The following is a 17,088-nucleotide window of genomic DNA, read 5'->3' on the forward strand; positions in this document are numbered from 1 at the left end:
CCCTAAATGACTGCATGGAGAAGGACTCTGGCTTAGCTAGCAAAAAATAAACTTCTGTTCAACCATTTTATGTTTTAAGGTCTTATGATTAACAGCAGTTAGCCTACTCTGACTTATACAAGGAAGTTGAATTAGGGAGGTGAGATGTTAACCAACTAGCAGGTTGTTAGGACCACGCAATGCCAAAGCTTTGGAGAAATCAGTAAGCTGCTTTATGCATCTCAGATAACCTTTTTTTAAAAAAATGTATTTTTTTATTGATTTCAGAGGGGAAGGGAGAGGAAGAGAGAGAGAGAAACATCAATGATGAGAGAGAATCATTGATTGGCTGCCTCCTGCATTCCCCCCATTGGGGACCAAGCCTGCAACCCAGGCATGTGCTCTTGACCAGAATTGAACCTGGGACACTTCAGTCCGCAGGCCGACGCTCCACCCACTGAGCAAAACCAGCTAGGGCCAGATAACCTTTTTTTTTTTTTTAATAGTATAAGCATGTCCCATGTAATACCTGAAATTGAAATTTAACTGGACATTCTGTATTTTTATTTGCTAAATCTGGCAACTTTATCCCTGTCCTGCCCTTCTGAGAAGCACTGCTGCAGGGCTGCTGCTCTTTCCTCCAGTGGAATTGAATCCCTTCAGAAGCATAAATAATCCATATCAGGACAGTTGGGGCCAACCAGCTCATTCCGTAGCTTGCATTCCTGTCATCTTTGATAATTGCCCCAAGTCTCATTTTGTTACTGGCATCTTTAAGCTATTCTGAGTCTTCTCTTTCCTTATCATACATAACCCCTTTTTTGGACTCTACTCCATCTTTGTAGCTCATGCTATCCATCCTGTCAGGCTCTCTACCCTCTGTAGTTATCAACCAATCTTCCTCTCATTTATTAAAGACTAGAGGCCCAGTGCACGAATTTGTGCATGGGTGGGGTCTGGCCCGCCCGATCATGGCTGATTGGGCTGGACAGGGGGAGCGGCCTCGGACAGTTGGCCAGCCACGCCTCCTGGTCGAACTCCTGGTCAAACTTCCAGTTGAGGGGACAATTTGCATATTAGCCTTTTATTATATAGGATTTTGACATCTGGTTCACAGTCTTTACCCCAATGTCTGCTATCATCTGGGGTGACCCATCTGCCAGTTTGGCCTCATTTTTTTGGGTATCTCAGCTCCATTGTCTAGCACTGTTACATCCCTGGAATATGAAACATCTTATTTTCTGACCATTAACTTCTAGCCTTCAGTTCTCTCACTGTTTTTCCAAAGCCCAGTTCTTCCATCTCGAGGAACCTTCTAGTTCCTAAATTCCTCAACAATTAGCCGCCTTCTAATCTTCCTTTTTTTCATGTTGATAATAAACATATATAAAAAGTCAGGTTGCCCTAGCCCAGTGGTCGGAAACCATGGCTCGCGAGCCACATGTGGCTCTTTGGCCCCTTGAGTGTGGCTCTTCCACAAAATACCACGTGCGGGCGTGCACGTACAGTGCAATTGAAACTTCGTGGCCCATGCACAGAAGTCGGTTTTCGGCCTGGGCAAGTCTATTTTGAAGAAGTGGCGTTAGAAGAAGGGGGTGTCGGTCGGGCGAAAGGAGATGCGGTGCAGGCGGGCCGCTGAATACGCAGTGCAGGGGAGGTACATTGTTTTGAGGTACGTTCGCTGAGGTCAACCCCTTCCAACTCTCCCATCCACACTCGTCTATCTGAAACAAGTATACTAGAGGAGTGTGGATGGGAGAGTTGGAAAGGGTCGACCACAGCAAAGGTACCTCAATCAGATTGAGGACGTTTTTAGCAAAGGCCAACTTAGGAGCACCCCAATTAAGTTAATAACAATGTACCTACCTATATAGTTTAAGTTTAAAAAATTTGGCTCTCAAAGGAATTTCAATCGTTGTACTGTTGATATTTGGCTCTGTTGACTAATGAGTTTGCCGACCACTGCCCTAGCCAGTTTGACTCAGTGGATAGAGGCATCGGTCCTTGGACACAAGGGTCCCAGATTCGATTCTGGTCAGGAGCATCTACCTCGGTTGCAGGCTCAATCCCTGGCCTCAGGTTGGGGGGTGTGCAGGAGGCAACTAATTGATGTTTCTCTCATCTGGATGATCTCAACAACTACCCTAACTGTTCCCCTACATCTAGTTTTATCCCCTCTAATTTTTCTGACAAATTGAAGCCCTAGTGAACTTCCTATAATATGTATTAGGTTAGATTCTCCCAAAGGGATACAGAGCTCTTTATATTCAAGTTCCAGTTTCTCTATCCAGCCTCACCTTCCTCACTCTCCCTCCTGTACTCTGCACTCTAGCCATACAGAATTTCTTGCCTTTCTATTTACCTGACTCACCTACTCTCTCTTCCAGGCTTTTGCACAGTCTAAACCTGTCTGGCTCACCTTCTCCCTCACCTTCAAATACCAGCCTGATGACACTCTAATTTGTATTACCTGGCCCATATCCCCTATTGGCAATGTGTTTATAGTTATAACATCACACTAAACCAAAATTGCTTGTGTGTGTGTCTATCACAAGACTGAGACTGCTCATTGTATTTCCAATACCCAGCTCTGCTCGACACACAGCAGGTATGCAGAGTATGCATTTTAAACAAAATAATAAAAAACATAGGATAGGTGGGCTAGTCATCAAAAGTAAAGTGTGAGCTGTGGGTAGTAATAATCCTAGGAACTTAAAAAAATTACTCTAGCCCTAGCTGGTTTGGCTCCAGTGGATAGAGCATTGACCTGCATACTGAAGGGTCCCAGGTTTGATTCTGGCCAAGGACACATGCCTGGGTTGCTGCAAGATCCCCAGTAAGGGGCGTGCAGGAGGCAGCCAATCAATGATTCTCATCCTTGATGTTTCTCTCTCTCTCCTTTCCCTTCCTCTCTGAAATCAATAAAAATATATTTAAGAAAAGTACTCCATTAGCTTTTAAAAATATATATATTTTTTTAATTTATTTCAGAGAGGAAGGGGAAGGGAGAGAGGAAATACAAATATCAAGGAGAGAGAATCATTGATTGGCTGCCTCCTGCATGCCCTCTACTGGGGATCAAGCCTGCAACTCAGGCATGTAGCCCTTGACCGGAATCGAACCTGGAACCCTTCAGTCCACAGGCCAACGCTCTATCCACTGAGCCAAACCAGCTACGGCTGATCAGTTAACTTTTGCTGTAAAATAAACCAGGCCAATACTTAGTGGCTTAAAACAATAATCATTTATTATTTTACAATTCTACAGTTCAGCACTTTGGATTGGGCTCAGCTGGGCAGTTCTGGTCTGGGCTAGTCTCCTAAGTTTAGGTCAGCTTCAGATTGTCTGGGGTCTGGCTGGTCTTGGATGCCCCTCAGCTGGTACAGTTTATCTCTACGTCCTGTGATCTCCCATCCTCCAACAGAGTAGCCTGGATTGGTTCTCATGGCTATTGACAGAATTCCAAGAAAACAGGAAGAATCACACAAGGCCTAGCCTTAGAAATGACACACTAAATTCCACTGCATTTTTTTAATCAATCAAGTCTCAGGGCCAGCCCAGATTCAAGGAGTAAGGAAATAGACTCCACCTATTGAAGGAAGGAGAAAAAAAAAAATCCATGCCGTAACTGGTTTGGCTCAGTGGATAGAGTGTCGGCCTGCGGACTGAAGGGTCCCAGGTTCGATTCCAGTCAAGGGCATGTACATTGGTTGCGGGCACATCCCCAGTAGGGGGTGTGCAGGAGGCAGCTGATCGATGCTTCTCTCTCATCGATGTTTCTAACTCTCTATCCCTCTTCCTTCCTCTCTGTAAAAAAATCAATAAAATATATTAAAAAAAAAAAAAATCGCCGAACCGGTTTGGCTCAGTGGATAGAGCATCGGCCTGCAGACTGAAAGGTCCCAGGTTCGATTCCGGTCAAGGGCATGTACCTTGGTTGTGGGCACATCCCCAGTAGGAGGTGTGCAGGAGGCAGCTGATCGATGCTTCTCTCTCATCGATGTTTCTAACTCTCTATTTCTTTCCCTTCCTCTCTGTAAAAAATCAATAAAATATATTTAAAAAAAAAAAAATCCAACCAGTGTGGTTCAGTGATTGAGCATTGACCCATGAACCAGGAAGTCACAGTTCGATTCCTGGTCAGGACACCTGTCCAGGTTGCAGGCTTGATCCTCAGTAAGGGGGCATGCAGGAGGCACCCGATCGATTCTCTCTAATCATTGATGTTTCTATCTCCCCCTCTCCCTTCTTCTCTGAAATCAATAAAAAATATATTGGAAAAAAAATTTTTTTAAGTTAAAAGACAGATGACAAAGGAGAAGAAAATATTTGAATAATATATAACAGCCAAAGTGGTAACATCCATAAAATATAAAGAGTTTCTATAAATAAGAAAGAGACAAGGCCCTGGTTGGGTAGCTCAGTTGGTTAGACCAGTGGTCGACAAACTGCGGCTCGCGAGCCACATGCGGCTCTTTGGCCCCTTGAGTGTGGCTCTTCCACAAAATACCACGTGCGGGCGCGCACGTACAGTGCGATTGAAACTTCGTGGCCCATGCGCAGAAGCCGGTATTTTGTGGAAGAACCCACACTGAAGGGGCCAAAGAGCCGCATGTGGCTCGAGAGCCGCGGTTTGCCGAGCCACAGTTTGCTGACCACTGCCCTAGGGGATTAGGTGGGCGTAGTCTAGAAGGAGACAGGGCAGTCTAAGAAAATGGTGCTAAACTTTTTTTGGCTTCTGTAACTTGTTTCCTGAGCCCATTTCTTCTACAACTCACTTCTACCTCTGTGACTTTCTAAATGAACTTTCTCTTATAATTTGAAAATAAAAAGCAAAAAGAAAGGTTGATATACTAAAAACAGTTCTTTCTTCAAGTCAGAAACTTGACATGTTTCTGAATGTATGCTCCTCTTCCTGTTAGGCAACAACTCACTAAAGCCAAATTCCCTAAGGCCAGACTAGAGAGGATGAGGGGGATGCAGAAGAGTTTGAAACTTGATATACTATATCAAAGACAAAGAAAGCAAAACTGAACACTTGCCCCAGATATGTTACAATCTTAAGATACAGACCTAGCTGGTTTGGCTGAGTGGCTAGAGCGTCAGCCTGCAGATTCTGGGTTCAATTCCGGTCAAGAGCACATGCCCGGTTGCAGGCTCAATCCCCAGTAGGGGGCATGAAGGAGGCAGCCTATCAATGGTTCTCTCTCATCACTGATGTTTCTCTCTCCCACTGGGTTAGACCATTGTCCCAATACCCAAGGTTTTGGGTTTGATCTCTGGTCAGAGCATGTACAAGAGTCAACCAATGAATACATAAGTAAGGGGAACAACAAATTGATGTTTCTCTCTGTCACTCTCTTCCTTCTTCTCTTTAAAATCAATAAATAAAATTAAAAAAAAGAAAAAGACAGTCCAGCCACATGGCTCAGTGGTTGAGTGTCAACCTATGAACCAGGAGGTCACGGTTCGATTCCCGGTGAGGGCACATGCCCGGGTTGCGAGCTTGATCCCGTGGTGGGGGGTGTGCAAGAGCAGCTGATCAGTGATTCTCTCTCATCACTGATGTTCCTATCTCTCCCTCTCCCTTCCTCTCAAAAATCAATAATAATAAATATATACACTTTTTTTAAAAAGAAGAAAAAATATCCTTGGGTGAAGATTAAAAAAAACCCTTCAGCTGTGCACTTATGATTTGTACACTTTTTTGTTTGTATGTTACAATTCAATATAAAAGTTAACAAAAAAGTGTTCATACTCTCTGACCTAATAATTTCTCTTCTGGAAATACCTTTGTATGTGTAAAGATGTAAAGAGGCCCTGGCCAGTGTGGCTCAGTTGGTTGGAGCGTTGTCCCATGGACTGAAGGTCGCAGGTGTGATTCCATACCTAGGTTGCAGGTTCCATCCCTGATCGGGGTGTATATAGGAAGTGATCAACCAATGTATCTGTCTTACATCAAGGTTTCTCTCTCTCTCCCCCTCCCTCTCTAAAAAAAATAAAATAATAAAAATACTTTTTAAACATTTTAAAAAAAGATGTAAAAGGATTTGTTGCAGTATTATTTAAATGGCAAAACATTTTATTTATTTTTATTTATTTATTTATTTATTTTGATTAATTAAATCTTTATTGTTCAGATTATTACATTTGTTCCTCCTTTTTCCCCCATAACTCCCCTCCACCCAGTTCCCACCCCACCCTCCTCCCTCACTCCCCACCCACTGTCCTCATCCATAGGTGCACGATTTTTGTCCAGTCTCTTCTCGCACCCCCCACACCCCTTTCCCCCCAAGAATTGTCAGTCCATTTCCTTTCTATGCCCCTGATTCTATTATATTCACCAGTTTATTCTGTTCATCAGATTTTTTCTTCACTTGATTTTTAGATTCACTTGTTAATAGATGTGTATTTGTTGTTCATAATTTGTATCTTTACCTTTTTCTTCTTCATCATCTTCTTAAAGGATACCTTTCAGCATTTCATATAATACTGGTTTGGTGGTGATGAACTCCTTTAGCTTTTTCTTATCTGTGAAGCTCTTTATCTGACCTTCAATTCTGAATGATAGCTTTGCTGGATAAAGTAATCTTGGTTGTAGGTTCTTGCTATTCATCACTTTGAATATTTCTTGCCACTCCCTTCTGGCCTGCATAGTTTCTATTGAGAAATCAGCTGACAATCGTATGGGTACGCCCTTGTAGGTAACTAACTGTTTTTCTCTTGCTGCTTTTAAGATTCTCTCTTTGTCTTTTGCTCTTGGCATTTTAATTATGATGTGTCTTGGTGTGATCCTCTGTGGATTCCTTTTGTTTTGGGTTCTCTGTGCTTCCTGGACTTGGAAGTCTATTTCTTTCACCAGGTAGGGGAAGCTTTCTGTCATTATTTCTTCAAATAGGTTTTCAATATCTTGCTCTCTCTCTTCTTCTGGCACCCCTATAATTCAGATGTTGGTACGCTTGAAGCTGTCCCAGAGGCTCCTTACACTATCTTCGTATTTTTGGATTCTTTTTTCATTTTGCTTTTCCGGTTGGGTGTTTTTTGCTTCTTCGTATTTCAAATCTTTGACTTGCTTCTTGCGATCCTCTAGTCTGCTGTTGGGAGTCTGTATAATATCCTCCATTTCAGTCAGTTGGTCCTTTATTTCCAGTTGGTCCTTTATCATAACCTCGAGGGTCTGTCTAGATTTCTTGAGGATCTCACTACATTTATCGGCGGTCTCACCAGTCTTTTTGAGGGTCTTACTAAATTTATCAGCGGCTTCTAGAAAGTTCTTGAAAAACCTTAAAAGTGTGGTTTTGAACTCTATATCCAGTAGTTTGCTTTCCTCCATTTCTGTCATTTGTGTCCTGTTTCTTTGTCTCCGCATTTTTTATGCTTCCCTGTGTTGATAAAGTGGTTTTCTGTGCTAAGTGTCCTCTAGGGCCCAGTGGTTCAGCCTCCCCAATTACCTGAGGAGGACACTCTTGGTGCACCCCCTGTGGTCTTTGTGCACAGTCTTGTTGTAGTTAAGCCTTGATTATTGTAGGTAATACTGGGAGGGATTGACCTCCAGGCCAATTGGCTGTGAGAATCAGCTGTGTCTGCAGTGGGGAACTTCTGTGCTGGAGACACCCCTCCGGGGCAAGACTTGCTTCAATGGGGCTAATCTAGCCTCTGCCTGAGGCTATCCAGCAAAAGCCTCCCTGCAGGGCTTGGGCGGGGCGGGTCCCACGGGATCAACAGGGCGGGGCTAGCAGTTATGGCTGCCCTCAGAGGCCCCGCTTTCTCAGTGTCCCAGCAATTGCTGCAAGCACCTCCGAGAGAAAGCTGCCCTCGAGTTCTGACCCATGCCAGACAGTCCCGCTTCTCCCGTATGAGTCTGGGTCCCCATAGACTCGCCCGGAACTGGAGCTCAGAGCCTGAGACTCCCTCCTGATTGAAAAAGACAACCACGCCCTCAGCTGCCAGCCCGCTCCGCCTCCGCGTGCGCCTCTGTACCTTAGTATTTTACTTCCGCACCGCACCTCCTCTGAGTCTCGGTATGCTTTTCTCTTTCCTTCTAGTTGTAGAATTTCCACTCAGCCAGCCTTCCTGTGGTTCTGGATGATGTCCATTCCGTCTTTTAGTTGTATTTTTGAAGTGGTTGTGCGAGGCAGCAAACTCCAGTGTTTACCTATGCCGCCATCTTGGTTTCTCCTACTTCTTGGTTTTTACACTTAACCACATTGTGAGAATTTTGGACATAGCTTCATAAATACATTTGAATTGTAAAGATAGTATGCAGTAAAAAATAAAATGAATTCAAAAGTATAAAATAAAAAATAGCCTACTTTTACAAATAAAATTGCAATAAAATTTTCCCCCCAAAGAAGTACTAAACTGCAAGATCCTGGAGGCAATGACTAATCATATTTTTTAATGTCTTATTTCCTTCTTGTAGTGCTTAGTACACTGTCATGTATCTGTGGATATTCTACTGAATACAGGTCATGTGAGTTATTTTTTTTCTTCTCTCTCTATATTTTTTCATCACCATTTATCCCCCCATACCTCCACCCATCCCCAGTTCTTATTTCTTTTAAAGCAAATTCTTTTTTTTGTTTTAATCCTCACCAGAGGATTTTTTTACCATTGATTTTTAGAGAGAGTGGAAGGAAGGGGGAGAGACAGAGAGAAACATCAATGTGAGAGAGACACATTAATTGATTGCGTCCACCTTGTGCCCCGACCAGGACCGGGGATTGAGCCTGCAACTGAGATATGTGCGCTTGACTGGAATTGAATCTGGGACCCTTCAGTCTAATGCTTTAACCACTGAGGGAAATGGACTAGGGCTTAAAGCAAATTTTATTATTATTTTTTTTTACACCAAGCAACTTACAGGGCTGCTGCTTCTTAAACCAATTTTTTAATAAAGTTGGGAGACATGGTGGTTGTTTTACAAGATTTTCAATGGGATGTGAACTATCCATTAACACTACAGTGGTGAGAAGCATAGTACCAAATCACGAGAGCCACCGCAGTATAGCATTGTGATTTTTTTAAAGAAAATATTTATTGATTGATCTCAGAGAGGAAGGGAGAGAGAAAGAGAGATAGAAACATCAAGGATGAGAGAGAATCATTGATCAGCTGCCTCCCGCATGCCCCCCTATGGGGATTGAGCCTGAAACTTGGGTACATGCCCTTGGCTGGAATCGAACCTGGGACCCTTCAGTCTGCAGGCCAACGCTCTATCCACTGAGCCAAACCGTCCAGGGCAGAACTATGATTTTTTTATATCTGCTTATAATCCTACTAGTGGCCCAGTGCACGAATTCATGAACAGGAGGGGTCTGGCTGGCCTGCCCTGATTGGGGCCAATCGGGGCAGGGCTGGCGGGGGAGAGACAGAGAGAAACATCAATGTGAGAGAGACACATCAATTGATTGCCTCCACCTTGTGCCCCAACCAGGACCGGGGATTGAGTCTGCAACTGTGATATGTGTGCTTGATTGGAATCGGACTGCGGGTGGTTGGCCGGCCGGCCCTGCTCTTCATCAGGGTAGGGGGCGCCGATCAGGACTGCAGTGTGCATCAAAGCAACCAGTTGTTTCGGTCATTCTGGTTGGTCCAGTGTTTAGGTCGCTTGGCTTTTATATATATAGATTTGCTATATCAAAATGTTTCTGTTTATATTTCTGTTGCCCTATCAGTGATTTCTATCCCTTTTAATTCTGCTTGTTCACAGAACAGGCAGTACAGTCAGAGAATCAACCTAGGTTTAAGATTTCCGCCTCATCCACCATTTCTTAGGAATAGGCACCTTGGATAGGCTTCAGCCAGTCTTGAGAGACACTATTCAGGAGAGTAGACCCAGTAGTAATAAGGAGGTTACCCCTAATATCTGCCTGTCTGTGACAGCCCTGTACTCATCCTGGCACAAGAGCCAGCTTTATAGAATGGGGTGGGTTTTGTGAACATGTGGACCAGTTATTGTTGGCCACCCTGATTGGTCACTCCTCTTAAATGGTCACTCTCTACCTTTTCACTGTTACTCTTCTCAAGAAAATCCCACACTTACCACTTCCACTTTCTTACCGCCTTTGTGCTTCAACCAAATGCTGTCTGGCTTCCAGCCTGCTTTCGAAACTGCTCTTGAAGGTCACTAATGACCTAGTTGCTATATCCAGAGACTGTTCCTCTGTGTTAATCGACATCTCTGCAGAATTTAAAACTACGTTTAAAAAACTCTTCTTACTTGTACTTTATGGCACGAACTTCTGATTCTCACTCAAGCAGGAACCATAGTAACATTAATAAATATAGCTAACATTCATTGAGAATCAGGTTCTTTACATTAATTCCTTTTTGTATGAGGAAAATATCATTCCTCTTTTATAGAAAACTAAGGTTTAAAGAAGTTGAGTAATTTGCTCCATTGCATGGGTGATGGAGTCCAAGAGCAGAGCCCATGACCTTAACTGTTATGATGTGTCTGATACAGTTGGAAGGTATTTCTAGAGGGCAGCAAATTCAGCTGCTTTGCTTTATTTCTGAAGAATTTGCTATTGGGATTTTTTTTGGTAATATATTTTTTATTGATTTCAGAGAGGAAGAGAAAGGGAGAGAGATAGAAACATCAATGATGAGAGGGAATCATTGATTGGCTGCCTCCTGCATGCCCCCCACAGGGAATCGATCCTGCAACCCGGGCATGTGCCTTTGGCTGGAATTGAACCCAAGACCCTTCAGTCCGCAGGCCGACACTATCCATTGAGCCAAACTGGGTAGGGTGCTATTGGGATTTTGATAGGAATTGCATTCTATCTGTAGGTCACTTTGCATAGTATTGTTATCTTAACAATACTGACTTTTCTAATCCAGAATACAAAAGCCTTTCCATTCATTTTCATTCATTCTTTAATTTCAGCTGTGTTTTGTAGTTTTCCATGTGTAAGTCTTTCACCTTCTTGGTTAGTTTATGCCTAGAAATTTTATTCTTTTTGATGCTATTGCAAATGAAAATGTTTTCTTAATTTTCTTTTGTATTGTATATAAAAACCCAACTGATTTTTGTATGTTGATTTTGTAACCTCCAATTTTGTTGAATTTATTTTTTAGTTCTAACATTTTTTTGGTGAAAACGTTTAGGGTTTTCTATATATAAGGTCATGTCTGAGAACAGGCATATTTTTACCTCTTTCTTTCTAATTTGGATGCCTTTTGCTTTTAGTACTATGTTGAATAGAAATCACAAAAGGGGGCATCTTATTTTGTTCATGATCTTAGGGAGAAAGCTTTCAGTTTTCACCATTGAGTATGATGTTAGCTGTGTGTTTTTCATATATAGCCTTTATTATGTGGATGCAGTTCCCTTCTATTCTTAATTTATTATTTTCATTATGAAAGAGTATTGGAGTTTTTAAAATTTTTATTTATTGCTTGATTTTAGAGAGGGGAAGAGAGAGAGAAAACGAGAGAAACAGAGAAACATTGATTTGTTGTTTCACTTATTGATGTATTCATTGGCTGATATTTGTATGTGCCCTAACCAGGGATCAAACCCAAAACTTTGGCATATCAGGACAACACTCTAATCAATGGAGCTACCTGGCCAGGGCCTTGGATTTTGTTAAATGCTTTTTTTTTTTTAAATAGATTTTATTGATTTTTTACAGAGAGGAAGGGAGAGAGATAGAGAGTTAGAAACATTGATCAGCTGCCTCCTGCACATCTCCTACTGGGGATGTGCCCGCAACCAAAGTACATGCCCTTGATTGGAATCGAACCTGGGACCCTTCAGTCCGCAGGCTGACGCTCTATCCACTGAGCCAAACCGGTTTCGGCTAAATGCTTTTTTTTTTTTTTGCATAAATTGAGCTAGTCATGTTGTTTTTCTCCTCTCCTTTTATTAAGATAGGATATTAATTACATTGATTTTCTTGAATCATCCCTCTATTCCTGGATTAAATCTCACTTGGTTATGATATATAATCCTTTTCATATGCTGCTGAATTTATTTTGCTGTTATCATTGTAATGTATTTTTATTGATTTCAGAGAGGGAGAGGGAGAGATAGAAATATCAATGATGAGAGAGAATCATTGATCAGCTGCCTCCTGCACACCCCCTACTGGGGACCAAGCTTGCAACCCAGGCATGTATGAGCTCGAGAATGTGATTGGAACTGAACCAGGATCTCCTGGTTCATAGGTTGATGCTCAACCACTGAGCAACACTGGCTGGGCCTCATACATTTTTATGGATACAGCCATATGTATAAAAAAATTTTAAGTAGGAATATCAAGAATTCACACTGGACTCAGGATAATAGTTAATGCCAGGGAGGGAGAGATTGAGGGATAAGCAGTCTATTAATACCTTGATAGCATTTATTGTCTTGTTTTTCTTTTTTCAATCCTCACCAGAGGGTATTTTTTCCATTGATTTCCAGAGAGTGGGAGGGGGGGAGTTTGCGGGGAAGAGAAACATCTATGTGAGAGAAACACATGGATTGGTTGCCTCCCACATGCACCCCTACCAGGGATGGGTAACGTGCAACCAAGGTACATGGCCTTGACTGATTATGGAATCTGCAACCCTTTGGTCTGCAGGCTGATGCTCTAACCACTGAGCAACCGGTCAGGGAGATAGATTTAATGTCTTTTTAAAAAATATATATTTTTTCTTGATTTCAGAGAGGAAGGGAGAAGGAGAGAGAGAAACATCAATGATGAGATCATTGACTGCCTCCTGCACACCTCCCACTGGGGATCGAGTCTGCTACCCAGACATGTGCCCTTGACCGGAATCAATCCTGGGACCTTTCAGTCCGCAGGCTGACAGTCTATCCATTGAGCCAAACTGGCTAAGGCTTAATCTATATCTATAAAAGCCTAATATGCTAAGTGTCCAACCGATGGGTTGACTGAACGGTCAACTGCTCGACCAGTCGCTATGACGTGCAGTGACCACCAAGGGGCAGACACTCCAACCGGTAGGTTAGCTTGTTGCTGGGGTCTGGCCAATTGGGACTTGGCGAGACGGGCTGGACACACCCTGGAGTCCTCCCACGGTCCCTCCCCAGCCTCTAAAATATTTCTTCTAATTAATTTCCTTTGAATGTGCACAAATTCGTGCACTGGGCCTCTAGTGTCTTAATAGAAGGTAACTGAAGCAGATGTGACAAACATTTTATCTGGGCCCTAACCGGTTTGGCTCAGTGGATAGAGCGTCGGCCTGCGGACTGGAGGGTCCCAGGTTTGATTCCGGTCAAGGGCATGTACCTTGGTTGTGGGCACATCCCCAGTAGGAGGTGTGCAGGAGGCAGCTGATCGATGTTTCTCTCTCATCGATGTTTCTCTCTCATCGATGTTTCTGACTCTCCTCTCCCTTCCTCTCTGTAAAAAAAATCAATAAAATATATTTAAAAAAAATTTTATCTGGGCAATAAGTACTGGAGTGTGTAATTTCTGTGTTTACTTGTGTCAATATATTATCACTGTTTTGAACTAAGGTCAATAAAATCCTTATAGCTTCTGTGGCTTCATTTTATTAAATATAAAATAACAGATCCTATAAATGTCATTCATGTGGTAAGTTACATTTCGGTAATCTGAACCAAAGTAACCAAATAAGTTATTCTCTCTTTTTTTTTAAGGAAGGAAAGTTGAATTCTTAAGTAGACTCCCCACTGGGATTTTTATTTTTAAAAAATTTTTTATATTTTTTTATTGATTTTAGAGAGGAAGGGAGAGGGAGTGATAGAAACATCAGTGATGAGAGAGAATCACTGAACCACTGCCGCCAGCAAGCCACACACTGGGGATCGAGCCCACAACCCCAGCATGTGCCCTGACTGGGAATCGAACCATGAACTCTGGTCATAAGTCAATGCTCACCACTGAGCCATGTAGGCCAGGCCTCCAATGATTTTTACTAGTAGAGAGAGTGGAAGGGAGGGAGGGAGAGAGATCAATCAGTTGCCTCCTGTACACACCCTGAGACAGTTCCTACCAACTGAGCCACACCAGCCAGGGCAATTTTTCTTTATTGATTTTAGTGAGAGAGGGGAGGAGGCGAGAGAAACAGTGATTTGTTGCACTTATTTATGCATTCACTGGTTGCTCCTTGTATATGCCCTTACCATGGATCAAACCCACAACCTTGGTATATTGTGCTATAACCAACTGAGATACCTGGCCAAGGCTAATTTCAAGTTTCATTCCATTGTGATAGGAAAATATACTTTGTATGATTTCAGTCTTTTAACATGTATTAAGGCTTGTTTCATGGCTTAACATATGGTCTCCAGTTTCTCTACCAATGAACTTGAAGCTTCAGAGGTGAAATGACTTGCTGGAGGTATAAATAAGTAAGTGTGTATTTATAGAGTTATAGAATTCCGTATTTTGATTCTTTTACCATTGAAATTTGATAAGTGTGTTTAGAGTGGAAGGGGCTTAATCTGTAATGCAGTAAGGAGCCACCCAGTTTCCTTTGCTGAGTCTTCTGCTTTTACCTCTTTTAAAAGTAGGTATTCTCCTGCTTCCCCTTTTTTCCAGTTCCATGATGGTTACTTCTACCTGGGTGATCTTTGAGAATCTTAGAACCAACATGTGCTAGAAGGAATCGTCTTCTCTGCATTCTATCAGCAAACTTTCCTAGCATTCCTATTTTTGTCGTTGGTAATGGTACTGCCACTCATTATTCCAGTGACTCAGGGTGGGAAGATGGAAAGTCAGTTTTTTCCCCTCACAAGGTCTCTACATCTGATCAGATACGAACTCTTGTGGCTTTTCTCTGTAGTATTAATCTTATTTGTCCTTTCCTTCCTATTTTCACTGCTACCATCTATTACCTCTTGCCTGCATTAGTGTAATAGCCTGCTAATCAATCGCTATTTTACCGTACTTATTCATCTTTTTAAAGTATAGGTTAGATAAACGATGATGGTATTATCCTCTCTGCAAAAATCATAGCTTTCTGTGCCCACTGAATAAGGTGCAAACTTCTTAGCTTGCCATCCAAGGCTCTTCATAATTTGGTGCCAACTTTTTTTTTTTTTTTTGGTGCCAACCTTTTTATTCCACATTTATTGCAGGCCTCACCACACAGCTTATGTTCTAGTTACTGAACAGATATTACATGGAGGGCAAGGTGCTGGGAACCCAGCGGGCAGCGAGAGACCAGCTCCTTCCATCCTAGCTCCCTGTTTCAACCCCAGCCTGGCCCCGTCTTCTGCGCCTTGCAGTCCAGGCCGGGCTCCTCCAACCACGACCCTGGTTCCCATCCGTGGTGGGTCTAACTCTAAACGGAAAAGAAGGCTGACGCGCAGAAGCCAAAGGCTGCCAAGTGAAGTGGAGGTGTGAAAATTGGGGTTCCCCTTCCCCTACCAACTATGGCAGGGCCCACCTCTTTACCCCGGGGTTGAAAAAGCCGGGAGGAGCAGGAGTGGGCGTGGCTGAGGAGACGGGCAAGTAGGGGAGAAGCTGGTTTCCGTGGGGAGGCCGGCCATTAGCAAACCGTTACAGCCTTTGCTTTCTCTCGCTCGCTCTCTTCAGGGGCCGTCCAGGCCGGCCTCGCCTCCAGCTCTCCTCCCCGTGCCCTGGGGGTCGCTCTTTCTTCCCGCAGCCGCCGTTCCCGCCTCGGGGCTCCCGCGCCAGCTGAGCTCACGGAGGAGGGGCGTCTGCTGGTTCCAGCCTCTTCGGGCGCCGAGCTCCCGGACCGCCCCCCGCGCCAGTTGCCAGGGAGCGGTTGCCATAGAGCTGAGCAGTTGTCCGCGTGCGCAGGCGGAAGTCCCGGATTGAGCGCCGCCATTTTTGCTGCTCGGACGCGTAGCGAGAGGCTGAGAGAGTCGGAGACGCTATCCGCTTCCATCCGTCGCGCAGACCCTGCCGGAGCCGCTGCCGCTATGGATGATCGGGAGGATCTGGTGTACCAGGCGAAGCTGGCCGAGCAGGCTGAGCGATACGACGGTGAGTTGGGGGGTCAACCGGGGGCTGGAATTCTCGGACCCTCTGCCGCCGCCCACAGAGGCCGGGAGCGGGAGACAAAATGGCGGCATCGTCTCGGAGCCTGGCCATGGGACGTGGATTCTGGAAGCAGGAAATGGCCTGTGGTCTCCTGGAGCCGTGGGAGGCCCCAGGCCTAGGAGTTTGACCCTCTCAGTGTCCTCGGCTGCAGACACTTGCCAACCGAGAGGCCGAGGCGATGGGGTGGAGGAGTTGGTTGTAAAATGGCGGCTGGGGGGAGGGCGATTCCCGGGGCGGGGGAGGAGATGGCGGGTGCTGTCTCCGGGCGAGCGATCCTCCGGGGAACTTCTGGCCCGTCTTGGGATGTGGAGAACAATTGAGTGGGGTGATGGGGAAGAAACACCCGCCACATGGGGGAGAGTGGCGACCGGGAGCTGTAGCGCGGGCGCCTTTCAGGGAAATATGGCGGGTGGGGGCGGTGGCTTTTCCCCGGAGGCCCAATGTGGGGCGGCGGCTGAGTCTCACAAAGGAGCAGCTTAGCGAGAGGAGGTCGTCTTCGGGCGGTGGCGGCGGCGGTGCGGGGGCCGTCGTGCCCGAGGCGGGGGCAGGGGCGCGGGTGGGAATCACGGCTGCCCATCCTTGGGCGGAGGCCCGCTGAGATGCTGCGATCGTGTTTCTCCCTGTCGGTCGGCACCCTCCCCTGGTCTGAGGGTTCTTAGGCTTTTCGTCCAACTGCGCCTTCTCCCCACGCTCCCTTCCCGCGGACTGAAACCCGAGCGCTCCAAGTTCCTGCAGTTATTCCTGGCCCCTGCGCCGTGGGTCCCGGTGGGTCCAGCACTGAACGGGGAGCCAGGAGGCGAGTCTCAGTCCTTGGCCAGTGCCCGTGTCTCAGTCTATCCGTTCGTAAGAATAATGACTTTGCTGTTTGCCTGCACTAATGTGACAACGGAGAAAGACCTGTTGAAAAATAAAGTTATTTCAAATAATGGTTAGTAACTGCATTTTGGTGACTGCCCGGCCTTGGAATGCGTGGTTCGTACCTCATTGGGGATTTTAATTTACCCCAGGCATTCAGCCGGGCTATGGGTTTGGGGATAGTGACCATAGGGAGTCCCAGCAGATCCTATGTACTTTTCTCTGTTTTATGTACAGATTTGAACAGTTTTTCTTT

At 44.7% G+C, this 17,088-nt stretch overlaps 1 protein-coding gene across 1 annotated transcript in view; it reads left to right on the plus strand.

Annotated features, from left to right (window-relative positions):
- Positions 1-15,646: 15,646 nt before the first annotated feature.
- Positions 15,647-17,088, plus strand: part of YWHAE (tyrosine 3-monooxygenase/tryptophan 5-monooxygenase activation protein epsilon) — a 39,302-nt gene continuing 37,860 nt past the window's right edge. Inside the window, exon 1 of the mRNA XM_006099191.3 lies at positions 15,647-15,920. Within this exon, the coding sequence (XP_006099253.1) occupies positions 15,857-15,920 (64 nt within the window). The 5' untranslated portion in view covers positions 15,647-15,856. The remainder of the gene's footprint in view (positions 15,921-17,088) is intronic.

Source organism: Myotis lucifugus, unplaced genomic scaffold (assembly GCF_000147115.1).
Source record: "Myotis lucifugus unplaced genomic scaffold, Myoluc2.0 scaffold_262, whole genome shotgun sequence".
NCBI classification, from domain to species: Eukaryota; Metazoa; Chordata; class Mammalia; order Chiroptera; family Vespertilionidae; genus Myotis; species Myotis lucifugus.